A 19019-nucleotide genomic window follows, 5' to 3' on the forward strand; every position below is an offset into this window, starting at 1 on the left:
GTACTTCTGGTACTTTAAGTAGATTTGATTCCCATGCTTTTGTTGTTCTTTTATTAAATGTAAATGCATGTCATGTACTTGATACAGTATTAATATTAGTTAGTATTTTTACGTAAAATCTGCGTATTTCTTTGGTGACTTGGTGAATAATTCGATTTTTTTTTAAGGATAAGAAAATAAATAAATTAAAGTGCATGCGTGCGGTTGAATCGCATCCTCTCAGCAGAGGCGGAAGGAGGATCGTGTCTGAGATGTGATTGGCTGTTCCTGCAGCCTCCCGGCCGGCGGGTATAAACCACCCTGCTGTCTGTCGGCGGATCAGAGCGCACGGCTCAGTCAGACCGGTGAGCAGAGGAGCGAACACACCGGGAACTTACACTCCTGGAACTCACTAAAACTGGTCCTAAGACATCGGGCCGAGGAGAAGGGGCTCTGCTGGACTATTGATTGGAAAAGTTTGTCCTTTTACGCATCACAGCACCGCGCTCCGGTGAGTCCAGTCAAGACGGTGGTTTTGAAATGGATAGTGGAATGACCTTCGATTAAAGAAAATGTAAAAATAACCACGTGATTTTACTGTACGCCTATCTATCTATCTATCTATCTATCTATCTATCTATCTATCTATCTATCTGTGCGTAAAAGTGTGGTTTTGGCACTGCGCATCTAATCGAACCATATCACGTTTTTACTGACTGCAGGATGAACTAAGCGTGCAAAATGTGTCATTGTCTTCTTCACACGTCCTAGAACTTAATATCTGGTTAAACTCATCCAGATCTTCGTTCTGGACTCGTTGAACGCTATTTTAAATCGATGTGTTGGACTGAAATGAAAATGAGCATTCTTCTCTGTGGCAACTCTCATTTTCACATATCAGGATTGTTTTTTTGTTGTTGTGTCCGATATGGGCAGGATTTATTGGATCTTTTAACGGCTCAGAGCACTGAACTGCAGAGAACTGGCAGGGAAACTCTATTTCACACTCTGATAATGAACCCAAACCGAGGCTGTAAACGTTCCAGTGGAGCTGAAACCTGTTACCCTCGCCTATCTTTGAAAACATTCCCTTGCATTTAGATTATAAAGTGTTTCAAACAACATGGATAAAATGCCAGAAACACCATGCAGAAAGTGAGTTAAACAGGCACCTCATAAACTTTATTTAGGAAAGATTTGTTGTAGGATTATAAAAAAATCCCACTGGATTTTACAATTCTGTGCAATAATACAGTCTTCTTCTTGTATTTGTGTTGTGTTTTGAGGATTTTTTTTAGCAACTTATGCAGACTGCTGCAGGAAATTGTTGTGGTTGTGATGTTTTACAAACTTTAACCTGATTGTAGCACTTTTGGTGCCAGCGAATAATCACGCCAAGTGCACAAAAGTAATAATCAAATGAAGCTGCCTCTTTCCTGAAGCTTAAAATGAAAATGAGATGTTGTCCACATTCGATTAGGAGAACTTTTGCTGTGTGAAGCTCAGACTATGCAGAATCTGGAGCTTCCTATTCAAAATGGCACCTATTTGGAAACAAAACACCAGTTTGTACAAGAGAAATATATTTTATTATGTGGATAAGTTGATATTTCAAATCATACTGTAGGTGTGGGGCAGTTATCTGCTGCTGCTGGTGAGGATGCTACATCTTCTTGACATCTTTTACTGCCCCTCTGCTCTCAGGTCACTCTCATGACTCCTGCCCTCTCATGACTCCTGCCCTCTCCAGCATTGTAGCTCACCTCTCACTCTTTCCTCTCCTCTTGCCTCTGCCTTTCCTGCGCTTTCCTTGTCCTCCCATTGTTCTTCCAAATGCTACGGAAGATCGAGATATCAGTTTTCTTAATCTCTGCCTCTTGTTTCTTCCTGCATGTCTGTGTTTTGTTTTGGATTTTTCACCTTCATCTCTCACCCACGTTTCCATCGTCTGACCGCCGGAGTGTCCGTTCCACCTTCACCCTGCTGGCAGCCAACTTTCCAGTGCCCTCTTTCTCAGATGTGGAGCCAGCAGAGGTCAGAGATGGTTTTCCAAAGCAGAATTCATCAGATTAAGAGGATCAGTCGAATTAAAACTCAACTCTCTGATCTGATCAGACATCCACGCTCTAATGCACCCTAATGAGCTGCCATGTTATACAACACAAAGGCATCACTCACATGATAAGGAGGATATGTGTGGACAGTGGCCAATTTTTTCAAAACTGACTTCTTGTGATATGTGTGTGAGTTCATCCATGTGATTTTCTGTCTTTGTGAGTGTGAACAGAGCAAGCCAGTGTTTCCGAGCCAGTTGTCTTCGAGGGAGTTGGTTTATTTGTCTTGGCGTAGAAATGGGTCAGCATGAAATTTTACAACATATTCTCAAATCTCAAATGCGATCTCTACGAAGTAAACTACGTCTTTGCCCACAAGCCTTTTCCTTTGCAGACTTTGATATCAAGAGGTTTGTGCTCAGAGATGGCAAATGTGTGTGTTTGTGTGTGTGCCTCTGCAGATATTGCCGTCATAGTCAATCAGCCCATTTATCCTGAGACGCCCCCGGCCTTTCTGGGGGGTACACATGATACTTGAGAGGCTCCGACCAAAGTTAGAGTCCTCTGTAAAGGAAAGAAAGAATCTCTGTCTCTCTCAGCAGACACAGAAACGTTGTTCCTCAGCTAACCTCAGTTATCACTATTCCGTCTGTCCTGCTCAGTTTTGTTTCGCCGCCCCTACAATTTATTTTACTGCTCCGTTTTCATCGTGCAAAAATGTTCTCAATGCAGTGATCGTATGTGCTGACAAACCTCTTATCATATATTATTATTTAACTGCCTGCTGTTTGAATAATCTCTGTGTTAACGATGACATTTACTGTGCTATCCTTTCAACAGGGTGCTTGACATAAAGTGGGATCAGGTTCAACAAAAGTTTGGCTCACTGGTACTAGATGCTTTTCCTCTTATTTCACTGAATGTAAAACTGTCTGTGATTGCTAAACAGATGATTTTTTGCAGTTGTCAACAAATTAAATTAGCAAACAAAAATACAGATGCAGCATGCAGATGTTCTTCTTTTCTGAGTCAGAGAATAAAAATTACAGGCCTCATTTCCTATTGTTCTAGCTCGTTTAGATTTAGACTTTGCATGTGAAGTTTTTCAAATGTTGAAATTCTCACAGTTCTGAGTTATTCCACAACCTGTTTTTCCCTGTTAAAAGGATGTTTTCTTACCACTGTCGCCTTTGGGCTTGCTCTGGGGGTCAGGCATATGGGTTCTGTAAAGCGTCTTGAGACAATTTGACTGTAATTGGCGCTATATAAATAAAATTGAATTGAACTGGTCAGATGTGGCTTTAAAGAACAATGCTCAGGTAGTGACCGGTGCACAGAGCAGTCGCTAGGAAAGACCAACTTAAAATGCAGCTTTATTAAGAGAACAAATTCCGCCGTATCATCTAAGAAATCGTTTCAGACAACTCTGGAAGCCCAACAACATACACACGTGGACAAAATTGTTGGTACCCCTCAGTTAAAGAAGGAAAAACCCACAATTCTCGCTGAAATCACTTGAAACTCACAAAAGTAACAATAAATAAAAATTTATTGAAAATTAAATAATCAAAATCAGCCATCACTTTTGAATTGCTGATTAACATAATTATTAAAAAAAAACAAACTAATGAAATAGGGCTGGACAAAAATGATGGTACCCATAACTTAATATTTTGTTGCACAACCTTTTGAGGCAATCACTGCAATTAAACGATTTCTGTATTTGTCAATGAGCGTTCTGCAGCTGTCAACAGGCATTTTGGCCCACTCCTCATGAGCAAACAGCTCCAGTTGTCTCAGGTTTGATGGGTGTCTTCTCCAAATGGCATGTTTCAGCTCCTTCCACATATGTTCAATGGGATTCAGATCTGGGCTCATAGAAGGCCACTTTAGAATAGTCCAACGCTTTTCTCTCAGCCATTCTTGGGTGTTTTTGCCTGTGTGTTTTGGATCGTTGTCCTGTTGGAAGACCCATGACCTGCGACTGAGACCAAGCTTTCTGACACTAGGCAGCACATTTCTCTCCAGAATGCCTTGATAGTCTTCAGATTTCATCGTACCTTGCACACTTTCAAGACACCCTGTGCCAGATGCAGCAAAGCAGCCCCAAAACATTACTGAGCCTCCTCCATGTTTCACCGTAGGGACAGTGTTCTTTTCTTCGTATGCTTGGTTTTTGAGTCTATGAACATAGAGTTGATGTGCCTTACCAAAAAGCTCCAGTTTGGTCTCATCTGTCCAAAGGACATTCTCCCAGAAGCTTTGTGGCTTGTCAACATGCATTTTTGCAAATTCCAGTCTCGCTTTTTTATGAGTTTTTTTCAGCAGTGGTGTCCTCCTTGGTCGTCTCCCATGAAGTCCACTTTGGCTCAAACAACGACGAATGGTGCGATCTGACACTGATGTACCTTGGCCTTGGAGTTCACCTTTAATTTCTTTGGAGGTTGCTCTGGGCTCTTTGGATACAATTCCAACGATCCGTCTCTTCAATTTGTCATCAATTTTCCTCTTGCGGCCACGTCCAGGGAGGTTGGCTACTGTCCCGTGGGTCTTGAACTTCTGAATAATATGAGCCACTGTTGTCACAGGAACTTCAAGCTGTTTAGAGATGGTCTTATAGCCTTTACCTTTAAGAGGTTTGTCTATAATTTTTTTTCGGATGTCCTGGGACAATTCTCTCCTTCGCTTTCTGTTGTCCATGTTCAGTGTGGTACACACCTTTTCACCAAACAGCAGGGTGACTACTTGTCTCCCTTTAAATAGGCAGACTGACTGATTATGAGTTTGGAAACACCTGTGATGTCAATTAAATGACACACCTGAGTTAATCATGTCACTCTGGTCAAATAGTTTTCAATCTTTTATAGAGGTACCATCATTTTTGTCCAGCCCTATTTCATTAGTTTGTTTTTTTAAATAATTATGTTAATCAACAATTCAAAAGTAATGGCTGTTTTTGATTATTTAATTTTCAATAAATTTTTATTTATTGTTACTTTTGTGAGTTTCAAGTGATTTCAGTGAGAATTGTGGGTTTTTCCTTCTTTAACTGAGGGGTACCAACAATTTTGTCCACGTGTGTAATCCTGTCCTCGATAACGTCCACCAACTTCACCCGACTTCTTCAGAAACAGTGGGACAACATTCCTTAAGACGGCATCACCAACCACATTAACTCTATGAGTCACAGATGTGTAATTTGTGGTCTATGATCCCATTCTCCATCTGCCCATTACAATTTCCACTACAGTGCACGCTTGGTTGTTTCACGATGTTCATTCTGTTGTTGAGATGTCTCGTGTTTGAAAAACAAATGTTTATTGCCCTGTGTTGTAAATAAACGGAGAGAATGAAATTAAAATATTGCATGGTGCTTTTCTATTTTTGCTTACCACAGACGGTATTATTAGCAACCAAGTTAATATTAAACAAACTTCCTGTCGTGGAAAATTATCGTCATATTCAGAAAATTCCTAAACACTTTGATGGGTCGCTGGCAGATTTAATATTGTATACAATATGTGGAATACAGACTTTGTCCAGATTCTTAAAGAAGTACAAATGCAACAGCTTTTTATAGTGAACAGACAGTCAGAAATTCCTTTTTTTACTGGCCACTATACATAGATGTAAATGTAACCCCGGGATCAGTTCATACCCTCAGGCTATTAGCTGGGGGATGGTACTTGTGCAAAGCTAAGAGTTAAAATAAGACAGTAAAAAGACAGACATAGCAAAGCCTGATAATAAATTCATAAATCATAGTGCAGATACCCAATAAAATGTTATGGTCATATGGATTAAAACATTTACCATCTTAGCTGCGAATTAGCACTAAACACAAAGTACAACTGAAGCTGATGGGAATATTTTTAGGTTTCTACTGGAAAAGTTTTTAACTTTTACCCTGAATGAATTTAAAAATATGTAGTAAAAGCACTAACAGTTCTTAAAACAGTGTTGAGGTAAAATTATAGTTTCACTCAATAACATAAAGATGAACCTCAGGCTGAAAAATCATTGGATCGACCATGAAGAAACCATGAATCTTGTGCATTTGATAGAATGAGAGAAATGAATGTCATGAATCTAGCTAATACTTGCAGAGACACATGAGTATGGACTGGCACACCATCACTTCCATTTCTAGAGCAGTATACTTTCTCAGCACATATCTTCAAAGCTTTGTCAGTTTCTCCCTGCTGCCCTGTTCCCTTTTTCTTTCTCCTCATCACCCTCACCAGTCGAAGCTGGTGGCCGCTCTACATCAGCATGGATCTGCTGGAGGATTCTTAACCTTTAAAGGGAATTTTTTGTTCCCACAAATCTTGCTCAAAGGGAATTATTGGATTATTATGGTTTCCCCCCTATAATGTAACATTGAACTTTGTATGTATAAAAAAGCGCCCTGGGATGACTTTTGCTTTGAAGTGGCACCATATAAATTGAACTGAACTGAAAGCTCTTATGTTCATTTTGCTAAATTCAAGCCACAAGTCCTCCGTGACATGATGGTTAATCTGTTTTCTGTACAGGACCAAACAGTCGTGGACTTGGACCTCCGCTGCCAGGCCTGAAGCGTGACCCCAGCGTGTGGATGTGACTTCCTTTTGGTGTGTTTTAAACAGCTTTGTGCCTTCGGGTGAGCCAACATCTTGTGAGGATGAGGGCCGTCGCACTGTTGTGTCTCTTCATGGCCGTAGAGGTCGGAGCCTCCAGGTTCATCCGTGACTCCCAGGGTTTGCCCGAAGCTCTAGAACCCCTCAAGAGCAACACTTCGGCCCTGATTCCGCCTCCACAACCTAGCCGACCGCGAAACTCCTTCCCCCCCATGTGCGTTAAGCCTACGGAGATCAAGCACGCCTTCAAGTACGTAAACACCATCATATCCTGCCTGATCTTCGTGGTGGGAATCATCGGCAACTCAACGCTGCTCAGGATCATATATAAGAACAAGTGCATGAGGAACGGACCCAATGTTCTGATCGGCAGCCTGGCTTTGGGGGACCTGCTTTATATCATCATCGCCATCCCCATCAATGTGTTCAAGGTAAACACCTTAAATTTATGAGCAGCGTTTATTCATTTTGCCATACGTAATGAATGATCTCTGCCAGATCTATGGATTAGAAACACTATTTGTAGTGATAAGACGCAGATGACATAAAATATTGCTTCGCCAATGATTACACTGGCCTGCGTCTGCGTCTAATTTAGCAGCACTTTTATCTAAAGCAATTTCCGTGCCCATTTGTTTCACACTTACATTTATAGGCCTTTTTTGGCACCTGTTGTGGTCATGTTTGTGTGATGTATTAGTTTGTTGCTGTGGTTTGTGTCTGGCTTTTATTGGTTTTATTGACTGTTTTTCCTAACTAGACTGAAATTTAAACCAAAGCATAATTCATTAAAGGCAGATGCAAGGAATTGTATTGGGATTTTTGGACAAATGTCTTTTGATCGCTTGCCTTGTGAGTGGGAAGTGAAGCTATCCAGCTGAGTCAGTCATAACAAGTAAGCCACGCACAAATGACAGAACCAAAACAGTGCTCAAACTTTTTTTTCCACATCTGATAGGATTCATATTAATTGAATGAAGCTGGAATGCTGCTTTACTTCAACAGTCGCCCCGATTCAGGTTTCTTTCATCCTGCATTTCTAGATTAAGGAATGACATAGGAGCCCAAAGTTGTATTAATAAACATTTCAAGAGAAGGAAGATGCATTTCAAGACATTAATGAGAATTAATGAGGAAATCTGGAAGGTTACGCAAGCTCTGATTGTTTCAGGAGACTAGATACAATGCTCCAGGTTAGTTTGAGCACTTCCCTCATCAGCCTGATTTGTTGTTAAATAGACTCTCCTGACCCTGAACAGAACACGTCTCCTCTGGGAGAAGAACTTCAGCCACAGTCTGTTGTTATAGCTGCTCATTAATGATGGCAGACATGAGGAAGAAAGGACCTCCAAATGAACTTCAAAGAGGTCTGTCTGTGTTTACACAGGTGAACCTCCTGATGTTTCTCTCATCACAAATCTGTTTCCTCTTGTTCCTCTTGCGTTGTTTGTCTCTGCAGCTGATAGCAGAGGACTGGCCGTTTGGAGTGTACGTCTGTAAGTTGATGCCGTTCATCCAGAAGGCCTCGGTGGGAATCACTGTCCTGAGCCTGTGTGCGCTCAGCATTGACCGGTGAGGACATCAGTACGCCACATTAACACACAGAGACGAGATGTGTTACTGTTCAAAGCGGCTAACGCATGTCTGTGTCCTGTTTGTGTAGCTACCATGCAGTCACATCATGGAGCAGGGTGAAGGGGATGGGGATCCCTCTGTGGAAAGCAGTGGAGGTGACGCTGATCTGGCTGGTTGCTGTGGTGCTGGCAGTCCCCGAGGCACTGGCCTTCGACATGCTGGAGATGCCGTATAGAGGCAACAAGCTGCGCATCTGCCTGCTCCATCCAGAACAGACCACCAGCTTCATGAAGGTAAGATAAGCTGGTGGAAGGAGTGTGTCCAGTCTCTATGCACAATGAAAGACTGACAGGATGCCAGTGTGTGGAATAAAAACTGCACATAATGTGAAGTCCATGAGCTCCAGAACAGAGAGGTTTGCTTGTAGAGATCAGTAGGTTTCATTTGGTTACTTCATGTGTGCTTTCAGATTTATCCAACCAATTTCTGGGTGTTTTTTTGTTGTTGTTGTTGCTTCTGTCACATTCTTTACTCACTGTAGGCTCATTTCACTACATTATAAAGTCCTGGACCTCTATGGAAACAGCACCACCATGGCTAGAAGTTGAGAGGTTTCAGATATGCATTCTGTGCAGTATGACAAAATTATAATGCCATAAGTCCTAAAAAGAAAACAGGAGTTGAATTTCTTTGACTATTTATTTTACAAAAGATATACAAACCTGGAATCAACACGGACAAGATTTTTCCAACTGTCCACAGGTGTTATTAATACTGAAAAAATGGTGAAATTTTACTATGTACATTTTTGACTTTTCGCTACTTTTTGTACAAAGCACTGTTGCCAGTGAAGCTGAAAAGTCCCTGAACTATTGTCACACAGCTGTCAGCCAATGCTGGTCAGATTGGCTGACCAGCATTGGCTGGTCAAATTAATTTGAACAGATTTACTTAAAAAAAAAAAAAAGATAAAATTCTACACTCCTTGGCAAAACTAGGAAGTTTTGCCAAGGAGTGTAGAATTTTATCTATTTTTTTTAACTAAATCTGTTCAAATTAATTTTCATATAATTTTGAACCATTTTTAATTTGAGCAGTTTTAAGCTTATTTTATTTGGTTCGTTTTCCCAGCTTAACTATACGTGACACATGAATATTTTACGGACCATCGGAAAGTTGAAATCCAAAATATTTTTCCTTTTACGGTTTCTGGTTCTAATATGCTGTGTGATTTTGTCAATATTTTAAAACATAAAAAAACTTAACAGGATATTGGAGTCAACATTAATGGTAATATTTAAACATCTTATCTTACACAGTATATGCAAAAAATGCATGCAAGTTAAAAAATACAGGGAGGACATTTGTGAGTATAAACATGATAAATCCAAAACAGCTGGGGGAGCTTTTATCTTTCTTTGACATATGATCAGAACAAGTTCAGTTTGGCAGCACACAGTTTTTTATCACTTGTAAATATTTAATGTGGATGTTGTCCAAAAAACACATGGTGAAAATTATCCTGCAGTGTTTTACATCTATCCGTACTGGCAGCGAGAAGAAAAAGACACTTGTTACTTTCATGAACAAATCTCAACAGAATGGTTCACTTCAAAAAAGAAGTGTCCAGACAGCAACAATACCATTCTTTTCAAACAGGATCTCTTTTTTTTCTCAGCCAGGAACTAATCAGTGTTATGAACTAGACGAGCCCTCAGTAGAGGGCAGAACCACGCCCTCTACTGGTGAAAACCCTGTCCTCCCTATACAAATGATGCAATATGTATCAATTTTGATCATCGTACGTATATCCCTTCCTACTTGATCTGCTGACCACTAACTCCACAACTGAGCAGGGGACCTTAGACTGATCTTCAGTGCCAAGTTTGATTATCCTGACTTCAGCACTTGCAGAGATATCAGAACGGACATAGCCACATACATACATACAGACTTACCCAGCCAGATACCGCACCGAATGCAGTAACCCCGCTGACGTTCGTCAGGGGTGGTTAATAACTTCAGGATGATACACTGTAGGCAAAATATGTGAATGCTTTTTCTCATAATGTCCATGGTATATTCAGATGGAGAGGAAGGCAGGAACTATGAAGACAATTCCAATATGTGGCTTTATTAAAGTCAGACAAGAGGAACTATACTCCGCCAAAGCTGCTCAGTCATTATATCATTTCCGATGGATGAAATCGTTAATAAAAAATGAAGATGCGCTGAGCAAGGGTGTGTGTTATGCATGTGTACGTTATATACGGATACCGAATTGCGTGACTTAAATATGTAGCGGGCAGCAGGAATTGATGGGACTCTGAAAGCTTTAACAAATCCATGGACTATAAACTGCATCACTCCCAAAATCCAATCACTTGGTCCTTGTGTCATTTCTGACCTTCCTTGAAAATTTCATCCAAATCCATTAGTCCATTTGTCACAGACAGACAGACAGACAGACAAACATATGCCAATTGTCACATAACTCCGCCGCGTTCCTTGGCGAAATAAAGAAAAAAATGACATTGTGCTGAGCACAGGAATATGTTATGCATGCGTACTTTCTGTATGGATACCGAATCACATGACCTAAATATGTAGCAGGTGACAGGAATTGATGGGACTCAGGAACACCCCCACAATTTAATCAATTGTTCCGAAAAGTCTCGCTAAGTCCGCAGCGGACTTGTGGATTTGTAGTAGGATCGCAATCATGTGATCGTCAGCAGGCAGCTGCTGTAGTGTTCATTTGTTTTCATAGTTACAGTGGCGCCGTGCTGTTATCTCACAATGATACAGAAATATTTAACAAATCCATGGATCCAGACTATAAGCTGCATCACTGCCAAAACCTTATCATTTGGCCCTTGTGTCATTTCTCATTTAATGTGTAATTTGTCACATCATTCACACTGAGCCGTGCTGAACTTCTGCAGAACTTCGTTCCCACGCATGAGTGCTTTCATGCTGCAGACTGTACTAGGCTGCAGATCAGACGTGTCAGTCTAAGTTCCAGCTGTGTAATTCAGTAGAAATACTAAAGTTCTGCAATTCAGAAACTGTAGTGCCAAAGAAAGGCTGTGCATCTTAAACAGATATTGATTTTTGAAAGTGAATCTCTTTCCAGGTGGCTGAAATATGTCTTTCCGCCAACCCTGTTTATAACATTGCTTAGCTTCCCTGCCAGAAGTCCTCTCTATTTCCTCAAACTGGTGGGGCTGAAGACTGGAGATTTATTCTTTGTAATACACTCACTATGCATGATTACCTCATGCGACCCCACTTCAAAGAAACCGAACAGTCCCTTTAATCAGGAAATGTCTTCAGTTCAGCCAAAAACAAGTTTTCCTAAATGCCAGATAAGTACGAGAGAGAGAAAGAAGTTGTTCCAAAACACGGCAACATCAAAACCAGATTTACAGTATTTGTACTTATTTTCATGTTTAATTTTTGTATTAAATAGCAAAAAAAAAAGTACAAGAGGAATAACGTGGTTCCAGATCACAGAAAATCTAAACCAAATTTAAGGTTTATGTATTAATTGTGAAGTTCTGGAAGGGTCCTAAAATCTTGGATAATTACATTAACATTAACGCCTACAGCCCTGTATTGGTGTTTGTCCTTAATCTAACTGGGTCCTTTTCTTCTGCAGCGCTATCAGGAGATCAAAGATTGGTGGCTGTTTGGGTTTTATTTCTGCCTTCCACTGGCCTGCACTGGAATCTTCTACACGCTTATGTCCTGTGAGATGCTCAGTCGCAAAAAAGGCATGAGGATTGCGCTCAACGACCACATGAAACAGGTACACATGTGAATGCCGGCTAATTCAGAAGGACTTGGACGGACGGTTACGCTCAGTAGAGTCAGTGCTTTTCTTTGTGTGTGTCTGGTGCAGCGGAGAGAAGTAGCGAAGACAGTGTTCTGCCTGGTGTTGATTTTTGCTTTCTGCTGGCTGCCCCTTCATCTCAGCCGCATTCTGAAGAAAACAATCTACGACCAAAATGACCCCAACCGATGCGAGCTGCTCAGGTAGGCACGCAGATAACCGACACTGTTACAGTAAGAACGTCATGAGAACCCATTGTTCTGTAGTGTGCGACTTCCTTTGCCATTTCTTCTTCACTGTAAACTTTGCCCTTTTCTCCACCAGCTTCCTCTTAGTGATGGATTACATCGGAATCAACATGGCCTCCTTAAACTCCTGCATTAACCCGATTGCCCTCTACTTTGTCAGCCAGAAGTTTAAAAACTGTTTCCAGGTAAGAGGGGACGCACTTCCACGAAAAATAGGGTGTTATTTCAATTGCAGTTCACAAAAAGAAAAGCTGTGTGTTACTGTCTTGCAGTCTTGCCTGTGCTGCTGGTGCTATAGATCGTCTCCTCTTGATGAACGAGGCTCTGGGGGACGCTGGAAGGGCTCCTGCCACGGAAACGGACTAGATCGTTCCAGCTCCCGCTCCAGTTCCAGTCAGAAATACACAAGCTCTTCATAAACACCCACACGGATTGCGCATTTGTTCTACCAAAACCAACGTTCCCATCGTCAGCTCCCGTCGTGGAGAAACTGCTGCGTCACTGCCAACATATCAGATCTGAGTCAGGAGGGTAAGCGAGGCCGAAGGCACTTCTACAGGACTCACTGGAGACTGAAAGACTCAGTGATCAACCCAAACTGGTGAATGAAATAACAGGACTGTGCCTTGTCCAGGTTCTAATGCTTAAAGCTATTCTGAAACCACAAAAATGTCATCATACTTCGTCACTGAGGCTTGTGTAGTGGACTTAAAGGCTCTCAGTGGCTCAAATACATTTATTAAGAATGTTTATTCAAGCTACTTGTAAATTTATGTACAGTATTATTTACATGTAGAGCGCAGACTTATGGTTATATCTCGACTTAGTGCTTCATGTATGGATAAGCACTGATAAATACTACCTGTTGAAGCTTTAATACCTCACGGTGGAAAGCTAGAGGGAAACTGTGACCCTGAGTGATGTTCCGAAAGTTGCGTTTTTTTCTAAAACACACATTTGTGTCTCTGCATAGAAGATAAATTGATTCTCCGACAATCAGTTGCAGGTTGTCACTGCTCAAAGTCCACAAGTGACATCATACCAGAGTAAAATGAGCCCCAGTGTTTACCTTCTAGCCATGTGGAGAGTCAAGCATTGGGGATCTTTTAATCTGGAAATCATCATTGCTTTAAGTCATGTGGAAGGCAGCTGTTGACTGAGAACACTAACAAACACCAGACGATTCCCATCATGCTACATTACTAGTTCTATTATTGTTGCAGTACTCTTGATTTATGTTTCATTGGTCTCTGTTCACATTGTGTATCAACTCTTAACTCTTAGTCTCTTACAATGTAGCTTCTATTTTTCTACGAAAATATCACAAAACCTTTGTTAAATATTTCACCTCCACCGAGGCGTGGTAGTGTCACAAAGCTTTTCCTATGGCTGGAAATTCCTCTGAAAATTACTTCTAATGAGCTGCTTAAGGAAGACGTGTTTTTAGTTTACTCATTTATATGCTTTAGGAATGAAAATGTTAAAAATGAGTGTTTCAGCTGAGATTAAATTACTTTAACTACATTTGGATGATAGAAATTATATACACTATATTGCCAAAAATATTTGCTCACCTGCCTTGACTCGCACATGAACATAAGTGACATCCCATTCCCAATCTATAGGGTTCAATACGATGTCGGTCCACCCTTTGCAGCTATAACAGCTTCAACTCTTCTGGGAAGGCTGTCCACAAGGTTTAGGAGTGTGTTTATGGGAATTTTTGACCATTCTTAAAGAAGCACATTTGTGAGATCACACACTGATGTTGGACCAGAAGACCTGGCTCTCAGTCTCTGCTCTAATTCATCCCAAAGGTGTTCTATCGGGTTGAGGTCAGTCAAGTTCATCCACACCAGACTCTGTCATCCATGTCTTTATGGACCTTGCTTTGTGCACTGGTGCACAGTCATGTTGGAAGAGGAAAGGGCCAGCTCCAAACCGTTCCCACAAAGTTGGAAGCATGGAATTGTCCAGAATGTCTTTGTGTGCTGAAGCTTTCAGAGTTCCTTTCACTGGAACTAAGGGGCCAAGCCCAGCTCCTGAAAAACAACCCCACACCATAATCCCCCCTCCACCAAACTTTACACTTGGCACAATGCAGTCCAACAAGTATTGTTCTCCTGGCAGCCGCCAAACCCAGACTGGTCCATCAAATTGCCAGATGGAGAAGTGCGATCGGTCACTCCAGAGAAAGCATCTCCACTGCTCTAGAGTCCAGTGGTGGCATATTTTACACCACTGCATCCCACACTTTGCATTGCACTTGGTGATGTATGGCTTCGATGCAGCTGCTCGGCCATGGAAACCCATTTCATAAAGCTCTCTGCTGAAGCACTGTTCTTGAGCTAATCTGAAGGCCACATGAAGTTTGAAGGTCTGTAGCGAATGACTCTGCAGAAAGTTGCCCACCTCTTGGCACTATGTGCCTCAGCATCTGCTGACCCCGCTCCATCAGTTTACGTGGCCTACCATTTGGTGGCTGAGTTGCTGTCGTTCCCACACACTTCCACTTTCTTATAATACAGCTCACAGTTGACTGTGGAATATTTAGGAGCGAGGAAATGTCACGACTGGATTTGTTGCACAGGTGGCATCCTATCACAGTTCCATGCTGGAATTCACTGAGCTCCTGAGAGCAACCCATTCTTTCACAAATGTTTTTAAAAGCAGTCTGCATGCTTAGGTGCTTGATTTTATACACCTGTGGCTAGTAATTGGAACACCTGATTCTGATTATTTGGATGGGTGAGCGAATACTTTTGGCAATATAGTGTATATATATACAGATATACAATGATGTACCTAACAGCTAATTATGGTGTTTAGCATGTAGAACATACTAAGCAGGACCAGCTGATTCTGATTTTGTATCAAGATGAGGAGGGGATAAGAGCTAAGTGATATTGTTGGGGCACAGATGGCAGGAGCATCAGTCACAAACATTGTTTAACTGGCTAGTGTTCCAGTAGGCGCTTTGATTAAAGAATTGCAGTGACTGATCATACTGCCAGCAAGAACAGTACATTAACATTGACATAGAGAGGGATAGCATAGTAGGGTTAGGGTGTATAAACCCCTAACTGCAAAGATGAATGCATATTTAAGAGTTCAGTGATGCAAAAACCAGATTCACTCGTCCACAGAGATGTGGAAAAGGTGATATGGTCAAATGGGTCATCCATTGTCATACAGTTCTGAATGCTTGACTCCTACAATGAGAGGATCTGGTGGTTCTGGTATGTCATGGGGGGCATTTTGCTGACCTCCTTAGATGGAAGGGTCAATGCACATCATTACAAAGTTGTTTCAGTCAGTAGGTGAGTGGGCACAAAGGGTCACTGAATTGTTTTAGTAGAAAGTGTTGCGAATCCTTCATAGTCACCCCATCTCAACCCATTTGAACATCAGTAGGAAGTTTTCGACTGACGTGTGCTAACCTCTACCGTTATCAAAGCACCAAATGAGGGAACACATTTCGAAAGAATGGTGTTCCCCCCTCCAGCAGAGTTCCACAGACTTGGAGAGTCAGTACTAAGGAGCATTGAAGCTATTCTGATGGCACACGGTAGCCCAAAAACTTACCAAGAAGTATTATATTGGTTTTTCTTTAATTTGTCATATACACTTTTTATTAAATATATTGAAATTCAAGATATGTAACTAAATTAACATGTTAACTGATATCATCTGTGAAGGAAATTTGCAGGCAATGAATCTTATAAGAAATAAGAAATGATATTTGTGAGGTGCAGCTCAGGAAGAGGAAGGTTTTCCTTTATTTATGTTACAATCATTTCAGACTTAAGGTAGTAAGAGAGACCAGCAAATGATAAGTAGCTACATACTCATGAAAAACCCTGTCAGTGCCAAAGCAGCAAGACATTTGTCTTCACTGTAATGTGGGAAAGTAAGAGCCTATACAAGCTCAGGATTTTCATCATGTGCTACTTTTATATTTGCTCTCAGTGCACCATGAGAAAACACTTTATTACAAGAGCAGCCTAATAAAACATGTTTATGCTGAGAAATCAGACAATGTGTTTATTCACACAGAAGCAACAAAAATAGAGTACATCTGCCTTTATTATGCTATTGCTTGGATACAGAATTTCCATTGCCACCGTGTTAAGAGTTTACAATATCAGCTGATTGTACAGAATGTGACTCATTAAACTCATATCTATTTATGACATCTTCATCCTGGTTGGAGCTGCATCCAAAAGTAACTGTGTGCTGGAAGCTCAGAGCAGCTTCATGAGTATCGTTATCGAGGGACCACCAAGTTAAAACCTGTAGTAGTAATTTTGAAGTTGAAGATATATGTGAATATTGTCCCTTTGTATTACATTTATATTGTACTTATTTGTTCAGAGAACACAGTAATAAATATTATTTTATAGCATCTGTCTTGTTTGATTTGCTTACTGAGTGCAGTGGATTGACTCGGGTCATTTGTGGTCACTACTGATGCACCTTAGTGTTAGAAAAATACAAAAATTATTCCTAGACTTGCTGTCTGGTATGAAACACTGGTGCACTCTTGGCAATAGTGAATAAAAACAGTCATATTTGTTATTAACAGTCTGTCCGAGGTTAAATACTTTGTCGTGGATCTCATGGATTTTTGTTTTTTCTTTTCTTTTCCAGCAGAGGTTACATTTGGTTCACATTTGATTTCAAAGATCACTGAAGCAAAACATGTACTTACTTTGTATGGTGTGAAACGATTGCTTTAGACAACTGGACATAAGCTCCCTGGGAACAATTCCAGGAAGCAGGTTTTGCAGTGTTATACTGCTGATTAAATCTCAGAAAAGATCTTCCACATCAGTTCACGCCACAGACTTCAAGGGGTTCATTCAGTAAAACTGTTTCTTGGAAATGGCCACAAGTTCCACAAGGCAAGGAGCCGTATTTATTGGTGGTTGGTTTATTTTCTTATTTCGCCACAAACTAATTCATAAAGGTTTGCGTGTGTGTTCCAGAGAAAACCATGTAGCAATGCTGGTGAAAAGAATTTTGTTGGCTTTGACTTGAGATATTAAAAACCACAAAGAACTGGCTGTTGTCAGTACACTATGTAATTGAATCTTGAGGTCAAGGGGATGCACTGGTCCATTAGCACAAATCCCACGTTGTGTTTTTTTTCCAGCTTTAAACAAGATTCAGTTTCAGGTTTCGATGTCATTCTAAATGACCAGATCAGCTTTTGATGTTGGTTTTAGATATTTTTAACAGACAGAATCCAGCAAGTTTTATAGAAATAACATATGTCCTGTATCACGGATTCCACCTCAAAGTCTTGTCTTGTCCCTCTTGGTCATTATTATGGATACAGACAGATACAAGACCTCTCAAATGGCAGCTTTCTAGAAAAATTCTCCAAATAATCCATGGGCTAAACCTGCCTTGGTTGAGTGGTGTGATGATCACTTCTTTGCGTATCAAAAACTATGGAGTCAGACACTGATTTTAGGCAGTCTAGTATTACAGAGTGCCTAAAAAGCATCCACCTCCTTTGGAAGTTTTTCTTTCATCCCTTTTCAATATTGAATCATGGCTAATCTAATTTGGATTTTGGACAAGAACTTCCAAAAACAGACTCTTTTATGTCAAAGTGAAAACAGATTTCTACAAAGTAATGTCAATTAATTAAAATTATAAAATGCAAAAATAAGTCACTAAGTCAATTCCCCCTATCTAGAGTGGTTCTCCTAATTTAAAAGGAGGCAGTCAAATGGAGATCATCTGAGTGCAGTGAATTCATGAGGTCTGGTCAGTGATGAATCAGTATTTCTGGTTATAACTACACCATGAAGGCAAAACAACTCTCCAAACAACTCTGTGAAAAAGGTTATTGAAAAGCATAAGTCAGGAGATGAATACAATAACATTTCAAGTTGCCGATATATCCCTTGGAGTACAGTTAATTCATCATTAAGATGGAGAAAAAATATGGTCTCTGTAAATCTGTCTGAAGCTGGTTGTCCTCAAAAATTGAGTGACTGAGCAAGAAAGAGGCGAGTGAGGGAGGCCACCAAGACAACTATGAATCCTCTAAAGGATAAATGTGGGAAGCTGACATAGAACAATAGTTGCCCCAATTCATCGCAAGTCAAAGCTTTATGGAAGAGTGACAAACAGAAACTCACTGTTTAATAAAGTTCATATTAATCCTTGACTAGAGTTCATTACAGACGTGAGAGACTCTGAAGTCAACAGGAAAAAGGGTCTTCAGTCTGATCAGAACAAAGTTGAGCTTTTTGCCCATTAGACTAAATGTATTTTCTGGACACAAACACTGCACATCCTCACAAGCACACCATCCCCAGGCCTTGGAAGGACTCTAATGGTAGACAGTAAAAGAAATGCAGCAGAGTGGAGTGGATGCAGTCTGAAAGAGAACCGTGGCTTTTCAGCAAAACAAAGACCTGAAGCATACAGCTGAAGCTACACAGAAATGGTTTATCGGTTAAAGCTGCTGTCCGGAGTTTCCGTTTGTTTTCAATTTATGTATCATTTTTTAACAAAGCTTAAATGTGTTAGTCTAGTTCGATACTATAATATAAAGTTAGTATAACGCGATATGAAAATTTATTCCTGAGCTCCGCCTTCCTCTCATAGACCCCCATGTTATTCCAAAAAGCGCCGGTTGCTGCCGACCAATCAAGTTCGAGCTTCAGCTTTGTCATGCTGTCAATCAACG

General features: G+C 40.7%; 1 protein-coding gene across 2 annotated transcripts; it reads left to right on the forward strand.

The window, feature by feature from the left end:
* Positions 1–305: 305 nt before the first annotated feature.
* Positions 306–16715, forward strand: LOC110964255 (endothelin receptor type B-like). Of its 2 annotated transcripts, none has more exons than XM_022212939.2 (8): positions 306–490; positions 6569–7083; positions 8112–8224; positions 8316–8520; positions 11889–12038; positions 12132–12265; positions 12387–12495; positions 12583–16715. In XM_022212939.2, exons 2-8 carry the CDS (start codon positions 6697–6699, stop codon positions 12727–12729), a joined length of 1245 nt encoding a protein of 414 aa, XP_022068631.1. In that variant the 5' UTR covers positions 306–490; positions 6569–6696; the 3' UTR covers positions 12730–16715. The 2 variants fall into 2 exon arrangements, with proteins under 2 accessions (XP_022068631.1, XP_051810709.1); XM_051954749.1 differs by lacking the exon at positions 306–490 and adding an exon at positions 531–2013.
* The last annotated feature ends 2304 nt before the right edge of the window (positions 16716–19019 follow it).

Source organism: Acanthochromis polyacanthus, chromosome 10 (assembly GCF_021347895.1).
Source record: "Acanthochromis polyacanthus isolate Apoly-LR-REF ecotype Palm Island chromosome 10, KAUST_Apoly_ChrSc, whole genome shotgun sequence".
Lineage (NCBI taxonomy): Eukaryota > Metazoa > Chordata > Actinopteri > Pomacentridae > Acanthochromis > Acanthochromis polyacanthus.

What these genes read in the sequence shown, in the direction of transcription:
- LOC110964255 (XM_022212939.2), top strand. Translation starts at nt 6,697, where the DNA reads ATGAGGGCCGTCGCACTGTTGTGTCTCTTCATGGCCGTAGAGGTCGGA. An exon ending in TCCCCATCAATGTGTTCAAG is followed by an intron (nt 7,084 to 8,111) that starts GTAAACACCTTA and finishes TTGTCTCTGCAG; the next exon opens with CTGATAGCAGAGGACTGGCC. An exon ending in TGTGCGCTCAGCATTGACCG is followed by an intron (nt 8,225 to 8,315) that starts GTGAGGACATCA and finishes CTGTTTGTGTAG; the next exon opens with CTACCATGCAGTCACATCAT.